Here is a 22310-nt window from a genome sequence, read left to right as displayed (position 1 = left end):
CCAGTCTGTAGAGTACAGCACTGGGGATAACATCTGAAAAAAAAGACCCAAGCTGTTTTCTCAGTGCTGGGGTAAGCCTCGACTGGCTGATGTAATTACACTTCATTCCTTGCCCATTTCAGATGAAATATAGAGCTGAGCTCTTCCTCTGTTGATGTTACTGTAGATTCAATAACTGATTCATAAGGGTAGAAACATTTGTGTCCCGTAACATAAATATTCCATAGAAAACTCCAGTGTGGGCAATTCCTCCTCAAATGCTTCAAATGGATAACTTTTCACTTATCTCAAACTTTTGGTTAGCATTGCTGTGGGGAGTGAAACAATTACTTTGTTTCACCCACTGGTGTTATATCAGCAGTGAGCAGAGAAATGTATACTTGCTTTGTTTAGTTTTTGAAGACCTTTTGGAATGAAAGAGCTACACAACACAGGATATTATTTTGCTAAAATTGTTGTGAAAGTCCTATTTGTTATATCCTATTAAGGAAAAACATGAATAAGTTTCTCTTCCCCAGTGTGTATGGATTTTAGCATCATGCTTGCATGCCCTAGGAATCCTCTCTCAAATAAGATGATGTTCATATTGACAAAGGTTTGGCTTAGATTTTGAGCTGTAAGTTGTACACAACTCCCTAATAGGTTATACATATGAAACTTGATTTTCAAGGGAAAATTCAAAGGCAATTAATAGGAAAACATATAACTAACATCTAAATTAATAGAAAACACTGAAATTCTGACCTCAGAATTAATATTTACACTCTATTGTTAGCTCACCTCATACAGCCTAGTTGTTGCAGGGATCAAGAAAGTAACCTTACTGGCACTGCAAACTTTCTACACATCACCTTGAATTAGAGACATGACACTGACCTTAGCTGGATTTCCTTTCAGTGACCATAAACAAAACAAAGAAACAAACAAAACACATTTTAAAACAATGAGAATGCAGTCTTTATGAAAGTTACTAGCTTGCTAGCCAAAAACTAAGATTCTCTGTCTTCAGAGGAAACACAGTGTAGGCAAAATTTCTACATGCTTTCTTGCTCTGACGCCTTAGATTTTAGTGGAAAGCTCAGTAGGAGAGTAGTTCAGCCTTCATGCATACAGAAGCCACAATCCAGAGCTGATTAGGCAGGTCAACAGGAGCAAAGGGTACTCAGCATCTTCCAAAATGTTTATATGCGATATGCTTCCATCACTGTATTATCTAAGAACTTAGTAAGTTTATCCTCACTATGCACCTCTACATGTACTATTAAGGCAAAGCAATAAATGCGTATGCTAATGCAGAGGGTTTTTTTTACCCTGCAACACTGCATGTGCAGACACTGATGGGCTGACTGGGGCACAAGGGTGGCTAGCCTTGCACTAAACACCTTCATGTCCCAGCCAGCCCCTTCACAGCACTTTGAGCTGGGTCAAAGTAGCCCCAGGCTGGCAGACTGCCCCCCTGGGCCCCGTACCAGGTGGGGCTGCTCCAACCCAGCTCAATCTACTGTGGTCCCAGGTGCATGTATAAACATGGTGCCCAGGAGGAATAAACTCCGACATGATAAGCTGACCTTGGATTTATCGCTTCACCTTAATAGCATGTGTAGAGGTGCCTAGTGAGAATAAACTTATGAAGGTCTTAGATAATATAGTGATGGAAGCATATCATGTATAAATACAAGTACTACCCTGCCGCAGAGTTAGTTTCCTACAGCCTAATAAGGCCACGCGTGTAGACGCAAGACGCTTACTGCTGGAGCTAATTAGTCAACTCCACAGTAAACATCTCGTGTAGATGCACCCACTATGTTGCCCCTGTGTGACAGTGAAGTATTGCTACCCCAGATTTATAGATGAAGAATTAAGACAGAGAGATAAAATGAGCTGTACAAATTAACAGAATCTGCAGCAGAGCCAGGAATAAAACTGAGCTCTTGACACGGGTTTGGTGGTCTAATCATAAGGTCATGCTGCTTTCCCCCACAAGTCTTAGAAGCCTCAGCTTAAAATGTGATAACCATTCCAAGGCAGTAACAAATGCAGAGGTGCGAGATTTTCAGACATCGTCATTGGATCACACTAGGAGCCTGACCAAGATTTTTAACAAAGGTAAAAGATGAACTTCAAGCTTATTTTGGTATAGATATGTATATGTAATGTTGCCAGCTTGGCTTTGATTTAGGCTGTTGCTATTTTATGTTCAAATATGAACATCAGTGTTTTTTTCCTCGGGTAGTTGCATTACATATGGCATTTATAATGTCTCCATTTCAGATGTCTCCAGTTTACTCCAGTTTCATAAAAATGAAATATTCACAACTGGATTTTTACAAGCATTTGCATTTTCTAAAAAGGTAACATTCTACATTAATAAATACATGTGAAAATATTTTTGTGAATACAAACTTTTATTACACTCATGATATTTCCCTGCTTAACACAGAACTTAATTCATATAATTTACTTTTGTTGCTCTGATAACCTTAATGTTTAAAATCACTTAGTGCCCTCTAGTGGAAAGCCTGTGGCTACACATTCCTAGTTTCTACTAGAAAATGTGTAGTCTTTTTGATTCAGTGTTGTTTCATAGTTGGTAGGGTCGGAAAGGACCTGAGCAGATCATCACGTCCAACCCCCTGCCATGGGCAGGAAGGAATGCTGGGGTCAAATGACCCCAGCTAGGTGATTATCTAGCCTCCTTTTGAAGACCCCCAGGGTAGGAGCCAGCACCACTTCCCTTGGAAGTTGTTTCCAGATCCTAGCCGCCCCGACTGTGAACTAGTGTTTCCTGATATCTAGCCTGAACCTACTCTCAGTCAACTTATGGCCATTATTCCTAGTTAATCCTGGTAGTGCTCAGGGGAACAGGGACTCTCCCGTTCCTTGCAGGCCCCCCCCGGGTAAGTTTATAGACGGCCACCAGATCCCCTCTCAGCCTTCTCTTGTGGAGGCTGAACAGGTTCAGGTCCTGTAGCCTCTCTTCATAGGGCCTACCCTGCTGCCCCTTGACTGTGCGAGTGGCCCTCCTCTGGACCCTCTCAATGCTGTCCACATCCCTCCTGAAGTGCGGTGCCCAGAACTGGACACAGTACTCCAACTGCGGCCTGACCAGTGTCACATAAAGGGGGAGGACGACCTCCTTGCACCTGCTCGTGATGCTTCTGTGGATGCATGACAAGGTGCAGTTAGCTTTACTGACCGCTTCCTCACATTGGCGGCCCATGTTCATCTTGGAATCAATGATGACTCCAAGATCCTTTTCTCCCTCTTTGCTGATGAGAAGGAGTTCCCCAGCCTATAGGTATGCTGCTGATTCTTTCTCTCTAGGTACAGTACCTTGTACTTGTCAGTATTGAAACCCATCCTGTTCTCATCCGCCCACCCTGTAACCTGTCCAGATCTAGTTGTAGCCTGTCCCTCCCTTCTAGCATGCCCACCTCTCCCCATATCTTAGTGTCATCCAGGAATTTGAACAAGGTGCTTTTCACCCCCTCGTCCAAGCTGCTGATGAAGATGTTAAACAGTGCAGGCCCAAGGACCGAGCCCTGGGGGACCCCACTGCCCACGTCCCTCCAAGCTGAAAATAACCTGTCCACCACCACTCTCTGGGTGTGGCCCTCCAGCCAATTTGCAACCCATCTGACTGCGTAGGCATTGACGCCACAGTCGCCTAATTTTGTAATGAGAATGGGGTGAGAGACAGTGTCAAAGGCCTTCCTAAAGTCCAGAAAGACTACGTCCACCATGACACCTGCATCTAAGGATTTTGTGACCTGGTTGTAGAAGGCAACCAGGTTGGTTTGACAGGATCTGCCCCTAATGAACCTATGTTGGTTGCCCCTAAGCATAATCTCCCCTGCTGGTCCCTCGCAGATTTGCTCCTGGATAATTTTCTCAAAGAGTTTCCCCTGGACCGAGGTAAGACTAATGGGCCTATAGTTTCCTGGGTCCTCTCCTTTTTGAAAATGTGGACCACATTGGCCCTTTTCCAGTCCTCTGGCACAAGGCCAGAGCACCATGAGCGCTCATAAAGCCGTGCCAGGGGTCCTGCAATGACCTCTGCCAATTCCCTCAGCACCCTGGGGTAAAGATCATCCGGACCTGCTGATTTGAACACGTCCAGCCCACCAGAAGTTCCCTAACTAGATCATCTCTGACCCTGAGTCTGGCTGTGCCTCTCCTGAGTCTGTCTGGAATCCTGATGAGGGGGTGTCTTGGTTCCTGCTCAGAAAAATGGAGGCAAAGAATTTGTTAAAGAGGTTAGTTTTATCGTCTGGTGCAGCCACCAGATTGCCATGCGTGTCCTGAAGGGGCCCCATGTTACTCGGTGCTTTTTTACTCCCTATGTATTTAAAAAAGGACTTCTTGTTATCTTTGATCCTGGCCACTAGTCCTAGTTCTGTCTCCGCCTTAGCCTTTCTGACAGCCCCACTACAGTCTCGAGCAATGGAGGTATAATCCTTCTGGGTGATGACCCCTCCCTTCCATCGGATGTATACCTCCTTTTTAGCTTTCAGACGTTCCTGAATGCCCTTGGTGAGCCATGGGGGCTTTTGAGCACTCTTGCCCCCTTTGACTCATGTTGAGACTGTCACCCTTTGGGCTCGGAGGATTGTCTCCTTAAGGAATGACCACTCATCTTGAATTCCTAACTCCCCTACCCTCTGGGACCTCAGTGCCTCCCCTTAACCCATTGAAATCAGCCCTCCTGAAGTCAAGGGCTGCTGCCTTGCTGCCGGCCTTTGGGCTTTTGACACCCTGTGTTGGATGATGAATTCCAGTATGTGATGACTGTTATTGCCCAGGTGGTTGAGAACCCACAGTCCCCTCACCAGGTCATTGCCTGTAGTCAGAACCAGGTCCAGCAAGGCATTTCCCCTGGTGGGACTGTGCACCTCCTGGGCTAGATGGAGGTCCTGTATCTCAGCTAGAAACCTACGTGAGCAGTCAGACCTGGCTGACTGCTCCTGCCAGCAGATGTCCGGGTAGTTTAAGTCACCCATGATGACCTCGTCCCTTGACCTAACTGTCTCTGCAAGCTGACCTGAGAATTCCCGGTCCAGCTCTTCCCCCTGGTTGTGTGGTTGATAGTAGACACTCACCGTTAATTCCCTTTCCCCCCGACCCCCATGTATTCTAACCCAGAGCACTTCAGTCTGCTCCTCCTCTGACCCCATGCTGTTTGTTGAGGACGTGTATTGCTCTTTGATGTAGAGTGCCATACTCCCACTTTTCCTCCCCGTTATATCCCACCTGAACAGCCTGTAGTCCTTGATGTTTACTGCCCAGTCATGGGTTGAATTCCACCAGGTTTCAGTGAGCCCCACTATGTCCGGGTTTGTGTTAGCAAGCAGGAGGGCAAGTTCCTCCTGCTTGTTCCCCATACTATGAGCATTAGTGTAGAGGCATTTAAGGCCTCCTATGGGTGCATGCCCCTCCCCCCGATCCCAGGACTATCTGGACCCCTGTCACTCACCTGGGTACTTCTTGTGCTTATCACCTGTCTTGGCTGGAAAGTGTCCTTGTGTCTCCCTGTGGCCCCATCCCCTGGCGAAGCTAGTTTCAAGCACACTGTATAAGATCAGCCAACCTGGAAGAGAAGACACGCTTGCCTTGAGGAGAGAGGTGAAGCCCATCCTACCCGAGCATGCCCCCTGCACGAAAATGCAGGTCGTTTCCAAGGAACCCGAGGCCTGCCTGGTGGCACCAACTCTGAAGCCACCGGTTGACCACTCTGATGCAGGCCTCATGGGGCCGTCCATGTCTCCTTACCGGGAGAACAGAGAATACCACGTGCGCCCCCATCTCCTTCAGCTTGGCCCCCAGGGCCTCGTAGTCCTTCATGATGTGATCTGGACTGCTCTCCGCCGCGTCATTTATTCACACATAGATTAGGACCATGGGGTACTGGGCCGAGGGTCAAATGAGGTCTGGGATCATGCCTGTAACATCCTGAATCCGATCCCCAGGCAGGCAGCAGACCTCACATGCCATGGGGTCGGGTTGGCAGATGGGACCCTCCGTTTCCCTCAGGATGGAGTCTCCGATGACGAAGACTCGGCGTTTCTTCCTTGTGGTGTTCTGTCCTTGCTTGGACCATGCCATGCATAGAGTGGCACCATATCCCCCGGAGGCATCCACTTTGACTTTCTCCTCCAAGGCTACCAAGTCCTCGAATCTGTTCCCCAGTTGTACCTGGGGAGCCGCCACCATGCTAGCCCAAACAGTCCTGGTTCTGGTGGTCATCTTCTGCCATTCCTCTGCTGTGTGTCCTTCCTGGGAGGTCTGTCTGCTGGAAGAATCCTGCAGAGAATGGAAATACATGTCAATTTCAACCTCTGCAGCCCTGATCCCCTGTAGCCTGCTCACCTCAGCCTGAAGTTCCCTCACCTGCTCCTCCAGGGCCCAAAGTCGGGCACAAGAGGGACAGGCAAGGGGGCCTCCAGACCCCTTCCCCACCCACGGGGAGGGGTTGTAATATTACATGACAGATAGAGGTGAGTACAAATGGGGGAGAAAAGCAAAATCAAACTTCTCAGTGAAGTCTCTCTGCTGGTTTTCTTTTTAATAGAAATGTTATTTATTTTTTCCAACTAGTTCAAATGATGATGAAAAAGTATAATTGACAGCTTAAATTTACACAAAATGACCATGGGGGAAAATAGATACCAAGTAAGTGTTTAGGCTTAGTTTACTCTTAGAAATGCAACTGATCAACTGGCTTATTTCCTGATAGTTCTTATACACACAGACAAAATACAGCTCTGCTTTCTTACCTGATCCAATGGTGCCTCCTGGAAGTCCACCATGTAAAACGATGTCTGCAAAATCTTAACTGCTGATAGTCTTAACTCATGGAACACCCACTTTCTGTGGCTCTCTTATAATACCACAGTGAGAATGCATAAGGAAAATTACCAAAATAATCTGTGAAGACAACATTAGGGCTGACAGGTTTTTGTTTGCACTGGGAAGGTTATGAGCTTAAATTAATGTTGGTAGTGGAGTGTCTGTTTACCTAGAATTTAATTATTCAGGATAACCCTAAATTAAAGCAACTCACACCATTGCAATTAAAGAAACTCACACCATTTTTATCTCCTCTTCCCAAAAGCTGCAACTTTAGTTGCAGGGTTCTGCAACTAAGCAGAACTCCCTCTGTTGCTTTCAAAAAGGTGCTTACTCTTAACGATAAGGACTTAAGTAGTCCCATCAAGCTTATAGGCAAACAAACATTATTGTCAAGATCAGAACCTTGCTAAGGACAACTAAACTCACTCTGACTCCAGCAACACAGTTCCCCAATTAAATAGTAGGAAACCTTTACCAAAGGAATCCAAGTTTCTTCTCTTCCCACATATTAAACAGTCTATGTCAGCTGTCTTTCTGTGCAAAGTCTTTGTCTTTGTAACCCAAAGCAACAAAAAGCCTAGCCTGGCCAATTCAAATCTCTCTCATGGTACTGTAGATTGCTTCCCTTGAATACTTTTCAATTTTTACTTTAAAAATTTGATTTTTTAAAAATTATTTCTAAAAGAATAAAGGAAGTGCTAGTTTTAATTTCAACAAGCTTACCGCCCACATGCGTTTGTCTCATTGGAAGGAAAGCAATGGAAAATGTGATTTCAGACCACAATTGTTCCAATACTTTATTGCCATTTTTCCCCACAAGGGAAATAATGTACTTTTAATGTAACACATTTTTTCCTTTCATAATTGTGCATTATTGGTTGGGTAAGTGCTTGAGGAGCCATGATGGTTTCTGTTAGATTACAGAATAACTGGAGCATTTTTACAGTTCAGTTTACTTCATTAGCCTACATTTTTTCTCCAACCGATATTTGAAAACACTGTCTTCATTGACATAGAAATTTTATACACTAAAGGATCCCAGTTTAGCAGATTCTGACATTTTTGTTTGATATATAGGTATACACAAAGGTGACCACTTACAGAGCTAACTGTGACTCACTAGTCATTACAAGAAAGTTAAAATTGGAATCCACTGAAAGGTTACACCAGGAGCTAATTACTACATTAAATCTGTTTGCTGAAGTCTAAAGTTAGAGCAAACAGGGAGGAGGATAAACCAGCTGAAAATTTTTGCAGAGCAGAACAGTGTAATTATATAAAATGTACATGTTAAAGAACCATAGTGTGGATGATGCACTCAAATGGTTAGGGCCAGGTCACAAACCTGGAGAGCAGTTTCCAAAGGCAGCCAGAGACTGAAGTCAGAAGTTACAGACAACACCACACTGGGATTGGAATCAGGCTGTTCAAGGTGAGGGAATTGAACCAGAGGTGGAAACCAGAAGAGTAAGCAGATATCAGAAGCCAGGGATCAATAGCCGGAGATGGAAGATGGAAACAGGGAGCAATGGAAGACAGAGCAGGAGCTGAGGCTAGGCAGAAACAGAAAGACAAGACTGAGAGCTGAAGTCAAGAAGAGGCCATGTACAGACTTACCAAACAGCAATATAACTTGAGGACTCCTGGGTTTATATCTTGACACTCAGATGTCTGCAGCCAAAAATGCAATTAGGCACAGGTAGACCTAATCCAGGGTCAGGACACTCCTAGGAGACCTAAAGTTCAATGCAAGAGCTTAGCCCTAAAAATTACATACATTTTCAGAAGAATTAGTTTAGTTTAGGTATGTTTAATCTATCTTAGGTAGTTGAGCGCTACACAGACTCCTCACATTTTTGAGGGATTGTATTGCTGTAATGAAGGCCATATAAATACCTGGATAAGGGAATGGATGGATAGATCCCAATTTGTCAGCTCTCAACTTAGGCTGAAAAGCTACTACACATCCCTACTTGAGGTGATTAAAGATAATGGTAGTTCAGGAAGCAAATCATCTTGAAAACACAAGCCCTTGCATCATGACAATAATAAGAATAATAGAAATCACTGTGTTCTAATATGACTGAAAAAAAACTTCATTATCAGAATAATGAAGATAGAATTATCCCATCTGTTTGTTGTCTTCTCTTCCTCTGTTCTTCTTGCCATTCTGTCTCTCTGAGTTGCTTGGCACCAGATTTCTAAATCCTTCTCCCCCCCAGAAATCCAACATCAGGTCTTAAAAGGAAGGATTAGCAAAATAGCAAAATTCTTAAATGACACAAAGTTGTTTAGATTAGGAAATACCAGAAAGGACTCTGAGGAACTTCAGAGAGACCTAAACCAGTCAGTTGAAGTGGGCAGCAGAATGGCAGTGGAGGAATTGGATGATGAGTAATAAAGGTTACAGGGCCTTTATTTTTGGTAACAGAGTCTCTGTTCACTTACACTTTTCTAATTCATGCATATCCTGAGCTGGCTGTCATTGAAATCCCCAACACTTATCTATCATGTTCCCAAGTATTGAACCTTTTGATTCTAAACACATCAATCAGATGGCCTCATCTACAATAGTATGCAATACCAGACATTTCCCATCCAAAGAATATTGCAGAAAATTGGAATGATAACAATTAGAGGCATGGAACATACACATAACGTGAGACTGAAATAAGTGAAACTGTTTATCTCTGAAAGGAGATAAATATGAGAAAACAGTAAAAATATCTGTAATAATGAGTGATGCAGAAAAAGTAGACTGGAAATGTTTTCGACCCTTTTCTCATAACACAAAACAAGGGAACATTAAATTAAATAAAAAATGGAAAATTCAAAATTGATCCAATATGGCAATTCCCATGTTTGTGTGTTTGGTATCAGTGGTAAGAAAGTCTGGGCTGACACCAGAGCCACATGTAATGGGAGCATTGATGCCAAAGATGGTGTCCCTGGTGGAAGAAGTGCTCATGCTGACAATTCTGACAGCTGCTAACAGGAGGCAGGAGGTATGCCTTAAAAGCCAATACAGAGAACTTTATAACAACCCTACCCTTTATTATTAGTGATTAGGGCTAGGTCACTGAGCTCATACTGATATCTAGAATTATTATCTGGATCTGTACTTTAAGCACATGGAAGCTGGACAGGAAAATACAAGGCTTTAATAAGGCACTGTCAGGGGCTTCAAGTGAGGAATTATTTTCCTGACCTCACATGGTGGCTAAGTACCATCATTTTCAAATACTAAATACTTTGTTTCAAAGATAATGGTGAAACTGGTTCAAAGAGGAAGGCTATTCTTTTGGGGGCTTGCCACTGCATTTGTGACAACATAGGCAGCTCTGAAACTCAGTCTAGACATTCATTCATATCAGCTAACTAGTGCAAAACTTTGTGGTCAACTACATCATTTTGGACTTACAGGAGTTCTTGGCTGACTGGAACATCAAAAGAACACTGATCCATCTATACAACACTGACAGGGAAGTAGCACTAAAACCTGAGACATTGAGGTTCAAAAAAATATCTGGCACCAAAACAGTGTTAAGCACCAAAAAATAGTGATGAAGGTAAGTATTGGATTCCTAGAAGTTGCTGAAGCACCGCGAAACACAGATGAATGATTTGATAGGGAGACCTGTGAAATTTAATACCATATCTGACTCAAATGGAATCAGAGTAATGAGCAATAACTTTAGGTGCTGTTGGGATAAGATACAGAGATGAAGCCCAAAGAAGCACAGTGTTCTATACAGAGCTTCTGTATATTTGTATACTGTATATATTTGTATTCTGTATATTTGTATTGTCTACTGTATACATTATCAAAAATACTGATAGGAATATTCAGAGGGCAGGCTTCCAACTTGAGAAGACAAGCACATGTAAGGGGTTTGGTGCTACCCCTTGCTATTACTGTCCTTAAAGGTAAAAAATAAAAAAAATCCATAGGAGCCAGGTATATTTCACCAGTCCTGTGGTAAGAGATCAGAGAATGAGAATCCTACACAAATGTAATCTTGAGAGAAACTTTAGTACCCAGGAGAGTCCAAAAGAGGTAAAAAGTGGCTAACAGGAGAGAGACTGGATTAAACCCATACTGGTATGAAATTCAGTCCATATCATCTGGTCAGCTCAGCTGGTGAATTTGAAGAAAACCCTAGTTAAAATAAGTAGGAAACAACAAACAAGATAGATTGGTATGAATCAACCTTCATCAACCTTTTCGACCTAAAAAAGGATGAAGTACAGTACAGGAGGTAAATAATATCTAGAAAGCTGATGGTATTTTATGGCATGAACAATTAGGCTGCCTTTCTTTTTCAAATATCTTTCAGAAGCCTACCATTGCAAGAAATGAGTATATCTACCCCCAAAGAAAAACAAACACACAAACATCCTTTTTATGCATATTTACAAGATTCTATGCACTACAAATGAGTTAGTTTACTGATCTAATTACTTGACCCTTGTACTTTCTCACCTCCCTCCTTACTATTTACTGCCTTTCATTGCATCATGTGCAAATTAAATTGCAAATTTTACAGGGCAAGGACATGTTCTTTGTTTTCTAGACACACAAGCAAATTTTTCAATACTGTGCAAATAACAACTTCCATTTGTTTCCAAACAAGTTTTTTCAATAGTTGATTTTATTGAAAACATTTTAAACTGAACGGAGATGGATCTAAGGCTTCCTTTGTTGTTTTTTCCCCACCTTAGGAGATTTGTTATAAGCAAGGGTGAAGGTGGCCAAGAAAAACAAACCAAACCAAACAAAACACAAGTGAAAATGAAAAGTGCTATTGCTGACTAAAAAATAAGTTTAAGTAGCAACAGAATGAAAAGACTGCTATTTCAGAAAGAAGAAATAATTAATGTAGCAGACAGGCCTACTGATGATATTACTAGGATGGCAGAAGGCAGAGTATATCTGCACTTTACAGAATAAATCAGAGATTAACAAAATTACCACAGTTCTCAAAACCTTTGGGAGGAAATGTTCGTGTTTGTAAGACAGTCTGGAGGCAAAGTAGACAGAGGGGGAACAGATGCGGGAATCATAAATAAAAAAAGGAGGCATAAAACATCATTGAGATGAATCTGTGGCATAGTAGGTGGTTCCCGAAAGAAGAGAAAACACAAAACACACGCAGACTCTCCCTATGCCTGAAGAAGGGTGTTTGTGCTGGAAAGCTTGCAAAGAACAACTACGTAGTTGGTCTAATAAAAGATATTGCATTTACCCGAAGAACCTTGTATACAGAGTAGAAAAGTTACATAGTACCAATTTTTCCACTTTGCAACCAGCTTTCTTTACAGAGTATTGATGGCCATTAAAACAACTAGAAATGAAGGAAAGCCAGTTTAGCTTCTTTCACTAGCAGTCACTGTAACAGAGGAAGAAAAATGGAAGATGGAGTTGACCTACCAACGGGACTCCTGGGGAAAAGGGAACCAGATGTATGGGTAGTAAAGGACCAGGCATCTGGAAAGGTAAAGAGAGAAGAGCATGGAGAGAGAAGAAAGGTGTCAGAGAAGCCCCTGCAAAGGAGCAAGAACAGAACAGGCAGGAAAGGGAGAGTAAAGATAATCAGTGTGATTACATTTTTCCAAAATAAGAAAATTAATATTTGCACTCAAGTAAAATGCACACTATCCTAGTGTCACAGGGATGCTGTACAACTGTGAAGGGTAAGGGAGACAGTTTGCCTGATTATGCATGCCAAGGGAGAGGACTGCAAAAAAGTTTGGGAACCTAACACATGAAGTTTTCCTTCTCACAAGATGAAACTTTGGATATACAATTCAACAAGACCAAAAAAGATGCTACAAACCTGTCAAAATCAGAGAAGTACTGTAACTGTGATGAGGATCAGATGTCATCTGTGATGAGGATCAGTTGTCGTCATGTACTAGAGTCACTATTACAGAAGAAAATATGTAGACTGATGTGAGGAACCACTGACACACTTGTATAAACTATAAGTGGCTGAACAGTTAAGCATGGACAAATTTGAACTTCTTAATATCAATATTTATACTACTGCTGCTCTATTTTACAATGAGATGTTACAAATTTATAACCGTCTCCTGTCCAATTCTGTTTATAATTTGAAAGCAAAGAAGCTCACTGAAGTCCTGCAGTTTTGATTTACTCTGTCATTACTCTGGTGGGAAAAGGAAATACTGGCCCAATTTGGGGTGAGGGGGGGGTGGGGAGGGCCACCGGAGGGGGAAACATTTTACACAAGGTGAGGCAAAAGGAAAGAAGAATGACTTTTTAAAGTCAAAGCAAATCATATTTTTAAGAAATCTTTTTCAGTTTTACTTATAAGACCTTGCTTATTTTGAAAAATTTGAAAATACAGATAACCTCTTTTAGCAACTTGTGCTGTTTCTTTTTAGCAACTCAGCTTTACACTGAAATAAAAGAGGCGGTTACATTTTATGGCTCTCACGCACTAAAACAGTGATTCTCAAGCCAGGCTGCCAGGGACCCCTGGGGCGCCCCCAGATCCTTTGACAGGTGCTGTGAGTGGGAAGGAGCAACACAGATCTCATCCCCTACCCATAGCAGCCCCTTCACAGTACAGTCTGGCATGTCCTGTATCCCATCCCAGAGGCTGCAGAGAACAGCACAAGAGAAGCCGGTCCTGGAGGATGCAGGGACTAGTCTGGCCAGAGGGGACAGTTCTGCCAAAGTCCACGTGGGTGGAGCTGCCCAGCAGCATGAGTGACACAACCCAGGGCAATCCCTGACCCTGCTGCCGGGAGGCAACAAGCACTGTCCTATGTGGACTGATTTTTGCAGTGGGGTGCCACTCCAGTCCCAAAGGTGCTGTGCTGCCAGTGCGGGGTGTCCTGCGCCCCACAGGCCGGGACCCCGCGCACTCAGCAGCGTCCCCGTGGCGCTCCGGCAGGGCCGAGGGGGGCCTTCCCTGGTGGCCGAAACGGGAGACCTCTCCCCCGCCCCTCGCCAGGGGGAAGGGGCCACCTCGTCCCCTGTCAGCCCTTGCCCGCGCCCGGTTTCCTCGTGCAGCCGTTCCCCGCAGAGCAGGAGGACGCGCCCGTGAGGGGAGCGCGGGCCGGGGGCGAGGACGAGGGCGAGGGCGGGCAGGGCGGGCGCAGGTGGGCGGCGGCCGGACAGCAGGGGGCGAGGGAGCAGCGCCGCGGCTCATCGATGGGGGCGGCCGCTCTGCGCTCGGCTCCTTGGCCCTGCCTCTCGGCTCTGGATTAGCGACACTGGTTACGTGGGCCGGTCCCGGCCCGGCGGCTCCTCTCGGCGGGGCGAAGAGGCGCGGCGCGGCGCCGGGCCGGGCTGGGCCGGGCCATGGCGCTGCCGGTGCCGCTGCGCGCCCGGGCGCTGTACGACTTCAGGTCGGAGAACCCGGGCGAGATCTCGCTGCGGGAGCACGAGGTGCTGAGCCTGTGCAGCGAGCAGGACATCGAGGGCTGGCTCGAGGGCGTCAACAGCCGCGGCGACCGCGGCCTCTTCCCGGCCTCCTACGTGCAGGTGCTGCGGGCGCCGGCCGCCGAGCCGCCCGCGCCGCTGCCGCCGCCGCCGCTGCCCGGCGGGGCCCGCTACGCCAACCTGCCGCCCGGCGGCTTCGAGCCGCTGCCGCTGCCGGCCGAGCCGCCCTTCACGCCCGCGCCCTACGGCGGCGGCTACCAGCCCAGCCAGGGCAGCGACGACGACTGGGACGATGACTGGGACGACAGCTCCACGGTGGCGGACGAGCCGGGCTCGCTGGGCGGCTCCTACCCCGACTACGCGGCGGCGGCGGCGGCGGGCCGCTACCGCCTGTCCACCCGCTCCGACCTGTCGCTGGGCTCCCGCGGCGGCCCCGCGGCCGGCCCCGCGCAGCACCCGGCGGGCGGCGGCGCCAAGAGCTCGGCCACGGTGAGCCGCAACCTCAACCGCTTCTCCACCTTCGTCAAGTCGGGCGGGGAGGCCTTCGTGCTGGGCGAGGCATCGGGCTTCGTCAAGGACGGCGACAAGCTGTGCGTGGTGCTGGGCGGGCGCGGGCCCGAGTGGCAGGAGAACCCCTACCCCTTCCAGTGCTCCATCGAGGACCCTACCAAGCAGACCAAGTTCAAGGGCATGAAGAGCTACATCGCCTACAAGCTGGTGCCCAGCCACACCGGGCAGCAGGTGCACCGGCGCTACAAGCACTTTGACTGGCTCTACGGGCGCCTGGCCGAGAAGTTCCCCGTCATCTCGGTGCCCCACCTGCCCGAGAAGCAGGCCACCGGGCGCTTCGAGGAGGACTTCATCTCCAAGCGCCGCAAGGGCCTGGCCTGGTGGATGGACCACATGTGCAGCCACCCGGTGCTGGCCCAGTGCGACGCCTTCCAGCACTTCCTCACCTGCCCCAGCACCGACGAGAAGGCCTGGAAGCAGGGCAAGCGCAAGGCCGAGAGGGACGAAATGGTGGGGGCCAACTTCTTCCTCGCTATCAGCGTCCCCACGGGCCCCGGCACCGCTCTGGACCTGCAGGAGGTGGAGAGCCAGGTAGACGGCTTCAAAGCCTTCACCAAAAAAATGGACGAGAGCACCCTGCAGCTCAACCACACTGCCAACGAGTTCGCCCGCAAGCAGGTCACTGGCTTCAAGAAGGAGTACCAGAAGGTAGGGCACTCCTTCAAGTGCCTCAGCCTGGCCTTCGAGCTGGACCAGCAGGCCTTTTCGGCCGGCCTCAACCAAGCCATCGCCTTCACAGCGGACGCCTATGACACCATCGGTGAGCTTTTCGCAGAGCAGCCCCGACAGGACCTTGACCCTGTGATGGATTTGTTAGCACTGTATCAGGGACATCTGGCTAACTTCCCAGATATCATCCATGTCCAGAAAGGTAACATCCTCATATCTTATCTTTGTGGTGCTGATCAGGGTTTGCATATACAAATATGCAGAAATATGGGGGTCAGAAACTTTATGTTCTGTTTCCAACTCTGATGCTTGCTGATGCTGGCTTTGGACTGTATCCTGCTGCATTTTTGGTAAATGCAAAACAGGGTGGTTCAAAAGTTTCATTTTTGTACCAAAGATCCAGTCATTTCTACTAATATCAGGCCTTAAATTGGTCTTTCTCTAGCTGTTTATAGGATGGAAATAAGTACCTGCCATATGTGAAAAGTTAACAAGTATGTTTATGAAAGGCTCCTGAAGATGAAGTGATGCAAAAGCATCTCTTACTACTCTTGTAGCTCCTAGCATTATTATCTTAAAATAATCTATCTCGTCTATTAAAGAATTGGTTTGAAACAGAGCCTGAGAATGTAATATGCCTAATGTTCCTTTCATCCCATCCTGTGGAGGCACTTTAAAAGCAACCTCTAGAACAGCCCAATTAGAAATATTATTAGTCTCATTTTCAAATGGAGAAACAGATGGAGGAATTGGGCAACCTGGTTGAGGTTTCTCTGTGTAACCTTGTATTACATGTGCTTTGCTATGAAAGTGTTTTGGATGTTGAACATGCTGTGGTATTGTCTACTGTAGCTGGACAATCAGTCTTGTGACGCTTGTGTAAACAAGTCAGTCTTGTGACACTTGTGCTACAGTGTCCCCAGCTAAAATTTCTTCTCTCCCTCACTGCATAAAGGTTTCTATTCACCTCTTACTCTTTTCTTCTACTTGCCATTGTCGATCTGAGATGTAGCAGTTTCTGAAGTTCTGACCATTGCAAGACACTTTAGGATCCACTGGAGGGAAAGAATACTGTAAGACCAATGACACCTTCCACATAAATATAAAATTTAACATTAACATTAACAACTTATGTGGAAGGCTCCCAGTTGTAAAGTTAAAGTCCTCATCCTAGTGTCTCAATTCATCAATCATCTATCTAGTTATATAATGAAGGCTTGACTTGCCACCCTCAGGGGAAGAAAAAGGCATCCATTACTTTGTTTTCATGTGACATGCCTCACAGCTTTTGTTTGCAGAACTCTCTCAAAATTTAAGGCAAAATTAGTTGATTTGAAATGAGTAGCTTTTTGTGAAATAGGTGCTGATGACTGAATCACAGATTTTTGAGAAAATGTGAGGAGCCAGTGTTCACAGGCATAACTTTAACGTACTTTTACAACAAAACGTAATTTTTCTTGTTATGTATGTAAACTTCATGAAAGAAACATTTTCATATGATGAATTCTGGTTATTTTTCTGCTGTGTAAACAGAACCCTTCTCCATTACGTAAAGGAGAATTGGGGGTGGTATTTTTTTTTAAGCTTGTGGATTACAGTGTATAGTAGTATTAATGTATGCAAGACGTTTTAAAGTGAGAGAGGAGGCTGACCCTGGTGATGTCACTTCTTTAGGAAATGGCAAGTTTTAAAATGAAGCATTCTGCATTGAATAATGAGAGTGATTAATAGCTAACGTGAGGAATTCATTTTTAGTGTTAAAGGAAATTGGCTAAAATACCTTTTAATAGTGTAAAACTATTTAAACAGGATATTCTGACAGCACAGGTTTTTTTTTTAAGGCTACCTGTGTCCCTTTAGTATCATAATCAACAAAGTACAGAAACCTGCCAGTATAAAAGAATTGCCTGTATATCATACCTGCCCAACAAAATCTGTTATCTGTCTGTGTTAGCAGGTTGTCTGTGAAATGTAAATGTAATGTCATTCCTCTGCATTTTGCCTTTTACCTTGGACATTCCTCTTCTAATAAACTCTCCCAAAAACTTCCCTTTAAAGTGACCCAGTAGACACATTGGTAAGGTGAAAAAGGTTCATACGCTAATTTCTTCCACACTTACACTTGGATTGTATCAAGAAGAACTATTGCCTGAAGGAGGTTCTGTTCTTTCTCTTCAGTAGCCTTCAAAACTAACCCCAAGCGAAAAATGGGAGTAGTTGTGCCTAAAGCATACACAAGCAGGTGGGGATTGTAGTCCCCTACCTCTTGCCACGATTTGTTGTACTGCAGCTAAACAAACTGTTGTACACAGAAATTTAGGATGTAGGTTTTAGTGCAAGGGCCCCTCCTACTTCTCTCTCTGCACATCCATTTATGTGACATTTAGGAAAATGTGGGGACTATAAATGTTAGGTCAAGAATGTGCATATATTGCAGGTTGAGAGGTCTGCGTGTGGGGTAGATTTGAATACCTTTGTGTAATACTCCTTTTGCACTAGAGAGACTGCCAAATGTTTCCCACCAAAAGAGTCTGCTTGGCCATAGATAAGCAACTTTCTGTATTTGGGATTTACATCCACAAATGGTTTTCTGGAGTTAAGCATCTAAGCCAGCTCAGCCTTTTGCCACAAAATGATGGTGCTGACCAGCCCAATAGGCTGACAGTTAATGCAGTACTTGGGGATGTGGGACAGTTGGTATTAGATCCTTCCTCTGCCTGAATTTGAATAAGGTATACCTTCCAGAAGAGCACCCTCAACCCTGGATATAAAATATTCTCAAGTTAAGTGATCTTAATGTATCCTGTTGATGTTGTTCTATATTGTATAAACTATTCCTGGGAGAAAGGTCTAGAATTTGGGTCTCCTGAGTGAAGGTGATAATTACCAGGCTCTCTACCATGTTTTCACTCTTTCTCTGGCTCAATAAATATTTCAAGTATTTTCTGCAGAATGGAATACGCTTCAGCAGGAGCGATTGAGGCAGCTCCCCCACCACTTTGAATTCCCTGTAGACTTGGATGGTTTTAGTCTCTGCTTCAACTTGACCAGAGGAATGATTTAAACCTGGTTCTTTCACATCCCACGTGATAGCTGGTATCACCTCCTCTTTGCTGTGTTTTGTGGAAGGCATATCTGATTTTGTGTAAGACCCAGTCCAGCAATTACTGAAATGGACCCTGCCATGAAATAGAAAGGGGAAACTTTGTTTGAGAAGTTCAGTGGGACTCAGTTGCTGAGCATCTCAGTAAGGTCAGGATGTGGGTAGTTGTTCACACTCCCAGTTGCAGACACGCTGGCTAAGTGCAGACAGTCAAAAAGCTCAAGGCTGAAATCAATTCTGTTTTTGCAGGTTAATCTAAACTGCAGATCTTAAACTGAGAAATAACTTGACAGACGTTCACTTTTGATTTGGGGAAACACAGCCACATGCCTGCAGTGGCTCAGGCCAGAAGCTGCGGGGGCACTAGAGCACTGCTCTCTGGCACGTAGCTAGCATGGGCTGTGTGTTCACTTCTTCTTTCTGCTGCCTTTGAGGTCTCTGGGATTTACAGTCCAGAATCAGAGAAGCAGGACTCTGCAGGGTTGCTCATCACTTCCTCTTCCTGCTTCCAGGTACATCTGGGCTTTGCAGTCCACAGTGGCAGCCAGCAGTAACTTTCAGTAAGTTTAGCAGGGCAGGGAAGCTCTGCACTCAGGGGAAGTGGGGTTTAACTCCCCTCCCTGGCCCCAGACTCCAGCTGGGGTTTGCCTGGGGGAGGGAGGGAGGGAGGGAGGGGAGGCGGGCAGTCCCTGCCTCTCTTCCCCTCCCCGCAACCCTTCTTTGTTGGAACAGACAGGACAGCCCAGCCTGGGGTTAAACAATGCTGAGATGCTGGGGAACTCTGATGTAACTTAAACCAGGAAGGGATCTGGGACAGAAGTTTCATAAACCAGTTTGACCCAAATCAGTTAAACCTGGTCAAATGTAGTATATCAGACTTGAACCAGTTTCAGCCATTTGCTATATTATGTGCATTGAACTTCCCTTCTATTACAGTTTTAAACCAGTTTTTGATTACTTAAACTGGTTTATGTGCAACTTCTGTCCCTAGCTACTGGGTACACACACCGAGATGCAGCATTTTAGGGGTCTTGGGGACTGTTTCAGAAACTGAGGGTCTTGGGCACTTCCAGGGTTAGGCAGTATCTGAGCAGAAGTTTTGAAGATCTGAACGGCTGAAGTGCTGTATGGAAGGGCTGTTATGTACATCTATTCAGCACTTGTGAGGCCTCACCTAGAGTACTGTATCCAGTTTTGGGTCCACATTTAAAGAAGGATGTGAACAGTTTGGAAAGAGTCCAGCGCAGAGCAACGAAAAGGATTTGGGATCTGGGAAGCATGACTTATGAGAAAAGACTGAAAGAGCTATGGCTGTTTAGTAGGGCTGTGTGAAATGGCTGTGTTTCATTTCAGTTTTGAATTTGGCCATTTTGGTGGGCAATGATTCATTTCCGTGTTTCGGACCACTGTGCTGTTTCAATTAAGCCAAATCTGTTTCAGAGTTTCGACTCTCTTTTGGTAATTTGGCCATAGGTTATAATGGGAAATCACTGGAATGCCTATAACTATGTCATTTCTTGCCTGATTAAGATGAAAATTTCAGGGATGGTAGCTCCTGCTGAGGCCACGAAGCCTGCCAGGTTTCAAGGAGATAGGTATAGGGGTTTTTGTGAAACTGCACCGCAAACTGTTCAAAGCAAAACTCGTGTTGTGTGTGTGTTAAGGTGCGGCAGGATGAAAACAGCCAGCATGGTAGCCCCATGCTGAGGCCACGAAGCCTGCCAGGTTTCATGGAGAGGTGCAAGAGTTTTTGGGAAACTGCACCTGAAACTGTTCAAAACAAAACTTGTGAAATATAAATATATGACATCAACCTCTTCTCCTTTGTCCAGGTTGCATTAGTAGGAATGTTGCCTGCAGATCAAGGAAAGTGATTATTCCCCTCTTTTTGATGCCAGTGAGGCCACATCTGTAGTACTGTATCCAGTTTTGGGCCCCCCACTATGAAAAGGACGTGGGCAAATTGGAGAGAGTTCAGTGGAGGGCAATAAAAATGGTTAGCGGGCTTATGAGGAGAGGCTGAAAGAACTGGGCTTGCTTAGTCTGGAGAAGAAAAGACTTGAGTCAGGGATTTAATAGCATCCTTCAGCTACCTGCAGGGTAGTTCCAAAGAGGATGGAGCTGGACTGTTCTCAGTCTTAGCAGATGCCAGAACAAGGAGCAATGGTCTCAAGTTGCAGCAAGGGAAGTTTAGGTTAGATCTTAGGAAGAATTTTCTCGTGAGGAGGGTAGTAAAACACTGGAACAGGTTACCCAGAGAGTTTGTGGACTCTCCATTCTTGGAGGTTTTGAAGACCTGGCTAGGCATGGTCTAATTGGGGATGGTCCTGCCTTGAGCAGGGGGTTGGACTAGATGACCTCCTGAGGTCCCTTCTAACCCTAATTTTCTATGATTCTATGACTGGACCAATAATGAAGAAATACTAAAAGAATTAAAACTTTCACTAGGATCAATCAAATAGTCTTATTCTAAATCAAAGCAGGGTCAGAATCAGTATTGCAATACAATATTTCATATTGCAGCTAAATAATTTTACAAGCAATATTTTAGCTATGAGGAGAAGATTTGGTGGTCTGTCATTCTAAACCAGTTTTCAAATTTAATTTTGAAAATTGTTGACCTTTTTGGCCCCAGTGCTACAAACACTCAAACCTGCCCTTGAGTTAAGGCCATTGAATAGTTGCAGTTGTAATCAGTGGGACTGTTCACATGCTTCAAGTTAAGCATATTTGTTAAGGGTATTGTGGATTGTGTCCTGATGTTGCTAAACTGGTAAAGGTCTCTTTAAGGAAAAGAAGATGGGGGGTGGGGGGAGGTATCTGTATATGCTTTTCTTTGATGAATAAGAAAGGCACGGCAGGAAGTGTTTCTTGAGGGGTTTTTTTGTCATCTTTGGGGTTCAGTCCTGCTTACTTTGGAATGTTCTATGAACAAGCAGAGAACTAGATGTAGTGCTGCATTGCAGCTACCAAAGAAGTAAAACTGGATTGATAGAAAGTGTGTGCAGTATGAATTGCTAAACACCTATTCAGCTTAAATAGTTCTTTATTAAGGATTCATCACTTTACCCATTATTTAAACTTGAAAGAGTTCCAACTAATCCAAGAAAGACTGCGATCAAAAAAGGAATAACAAGACTTGACATTACCAGTATACCTAAATTGTAAATCTTATGAAACAGAGAGCTCTTTCAAGCCTTGGTAAACACACAATCCAAAACACAAACCAAAAAGCCCAAACTTTTCTATCTCTATAAGTCACCTTTAAGATAATATAAAGTTGAACTATAAAGGCATAATAAGGTCCTAGTAAAGACTGAAACACTGTCCTTATTTTAGGTTGTTAAAATGCCAAGTTAATGCTTATAGGCTATATTAACCTATCCAGCTGGCATATTACTTATTATAAATTGCATAGCTAAAAACAACACAGTGTCTGGAATGCTAATACAGAAAAATACAAATCAAACTTGGTCCAACACACAGCACAGTCTCCCCAACAGAATGGAATAAAATATAGCAAATATGTTCTACCGAGTCTTGTTTACCTTTCTTGTTAATGCCATATTGTTTTTAAATAACAGTTGAAAGTACTTTTGCACTTTTTTATACTGGATGATTCATATGATTGATAAGGGAAAACGGAGCCTTTTCATTTTTAGATCATCAGTTCAGATCTTGCTCCAGCCTGCAGGCTGGCCTCCA

General features: G+C 44.8%; 1 protein-coding gene and 1 long non-coding RNA gene across 4 annotated transcripts in view; one reads left to right on the top strand and one right to left on the bottom strand.

Annotated features, from left to right (window-relative positions):
- Positions 1–1698: 1698 nt before the first annotated feature.
- LOC106738499 (uncharacterized) lies at positions 1699–14013 on the bottom strand. Of its 2 annotated transcripts, XR_001371579.3 has the most exons (5): positions 13421–14013; positions 12687–12773; positions 8467–8585; positions 5770–6300; positions 1699–5587 (listed from the first exon to the last, which is right to left on the bottom strand). It is a non-coding gene; the product is annotated as an uncharacterized LOC106738499 (long non-coding RNA). The 2 variants fall into 2 exon arrangements; XR_002092926.2 differs by having other exon boundaries at positions 12687–14013.
- A 99-nt stretch (positions 14014–14112) lies between these two features.
- SNX18 (sorting nexin 18) overlaps positions 14113–22310 on the top strand; it is a 195643-nt gene continuing 187445 nt past the window's right edge. For both annotated transcript variants that reach the window (XM_059725182.1, XM_019495868.2), the window contains exon 1: positions 14113–15704. In XM_059725182.1, coding sequence (XP_059581165.1) covers positions 14183–15704 — 1522 coding nt within the window. In that variant the 5' untranslated portion in view covers positions 14113–14182. The remainder of the gene's footprint in view (positions 15705–22310) is intronic.

Source organism: Alligator mississippiensis, chromosome 3, assembly GCF_030867095.1.
Source record: "Alligator mississippiensis isolate rAllMis1 chromosome 3, rAllMis1, whole genome shotgun sequence".
NCBI classification, from domain to species: domain Eukaryota; kingdom Metazoa; phylum Chordata; order Crocodylia; family Alligatoridae; genus Alligator; species Alligator mississippiensis.
This window is presented reverse-complemented; position numbering and strand designations above follow the sequence as displayed.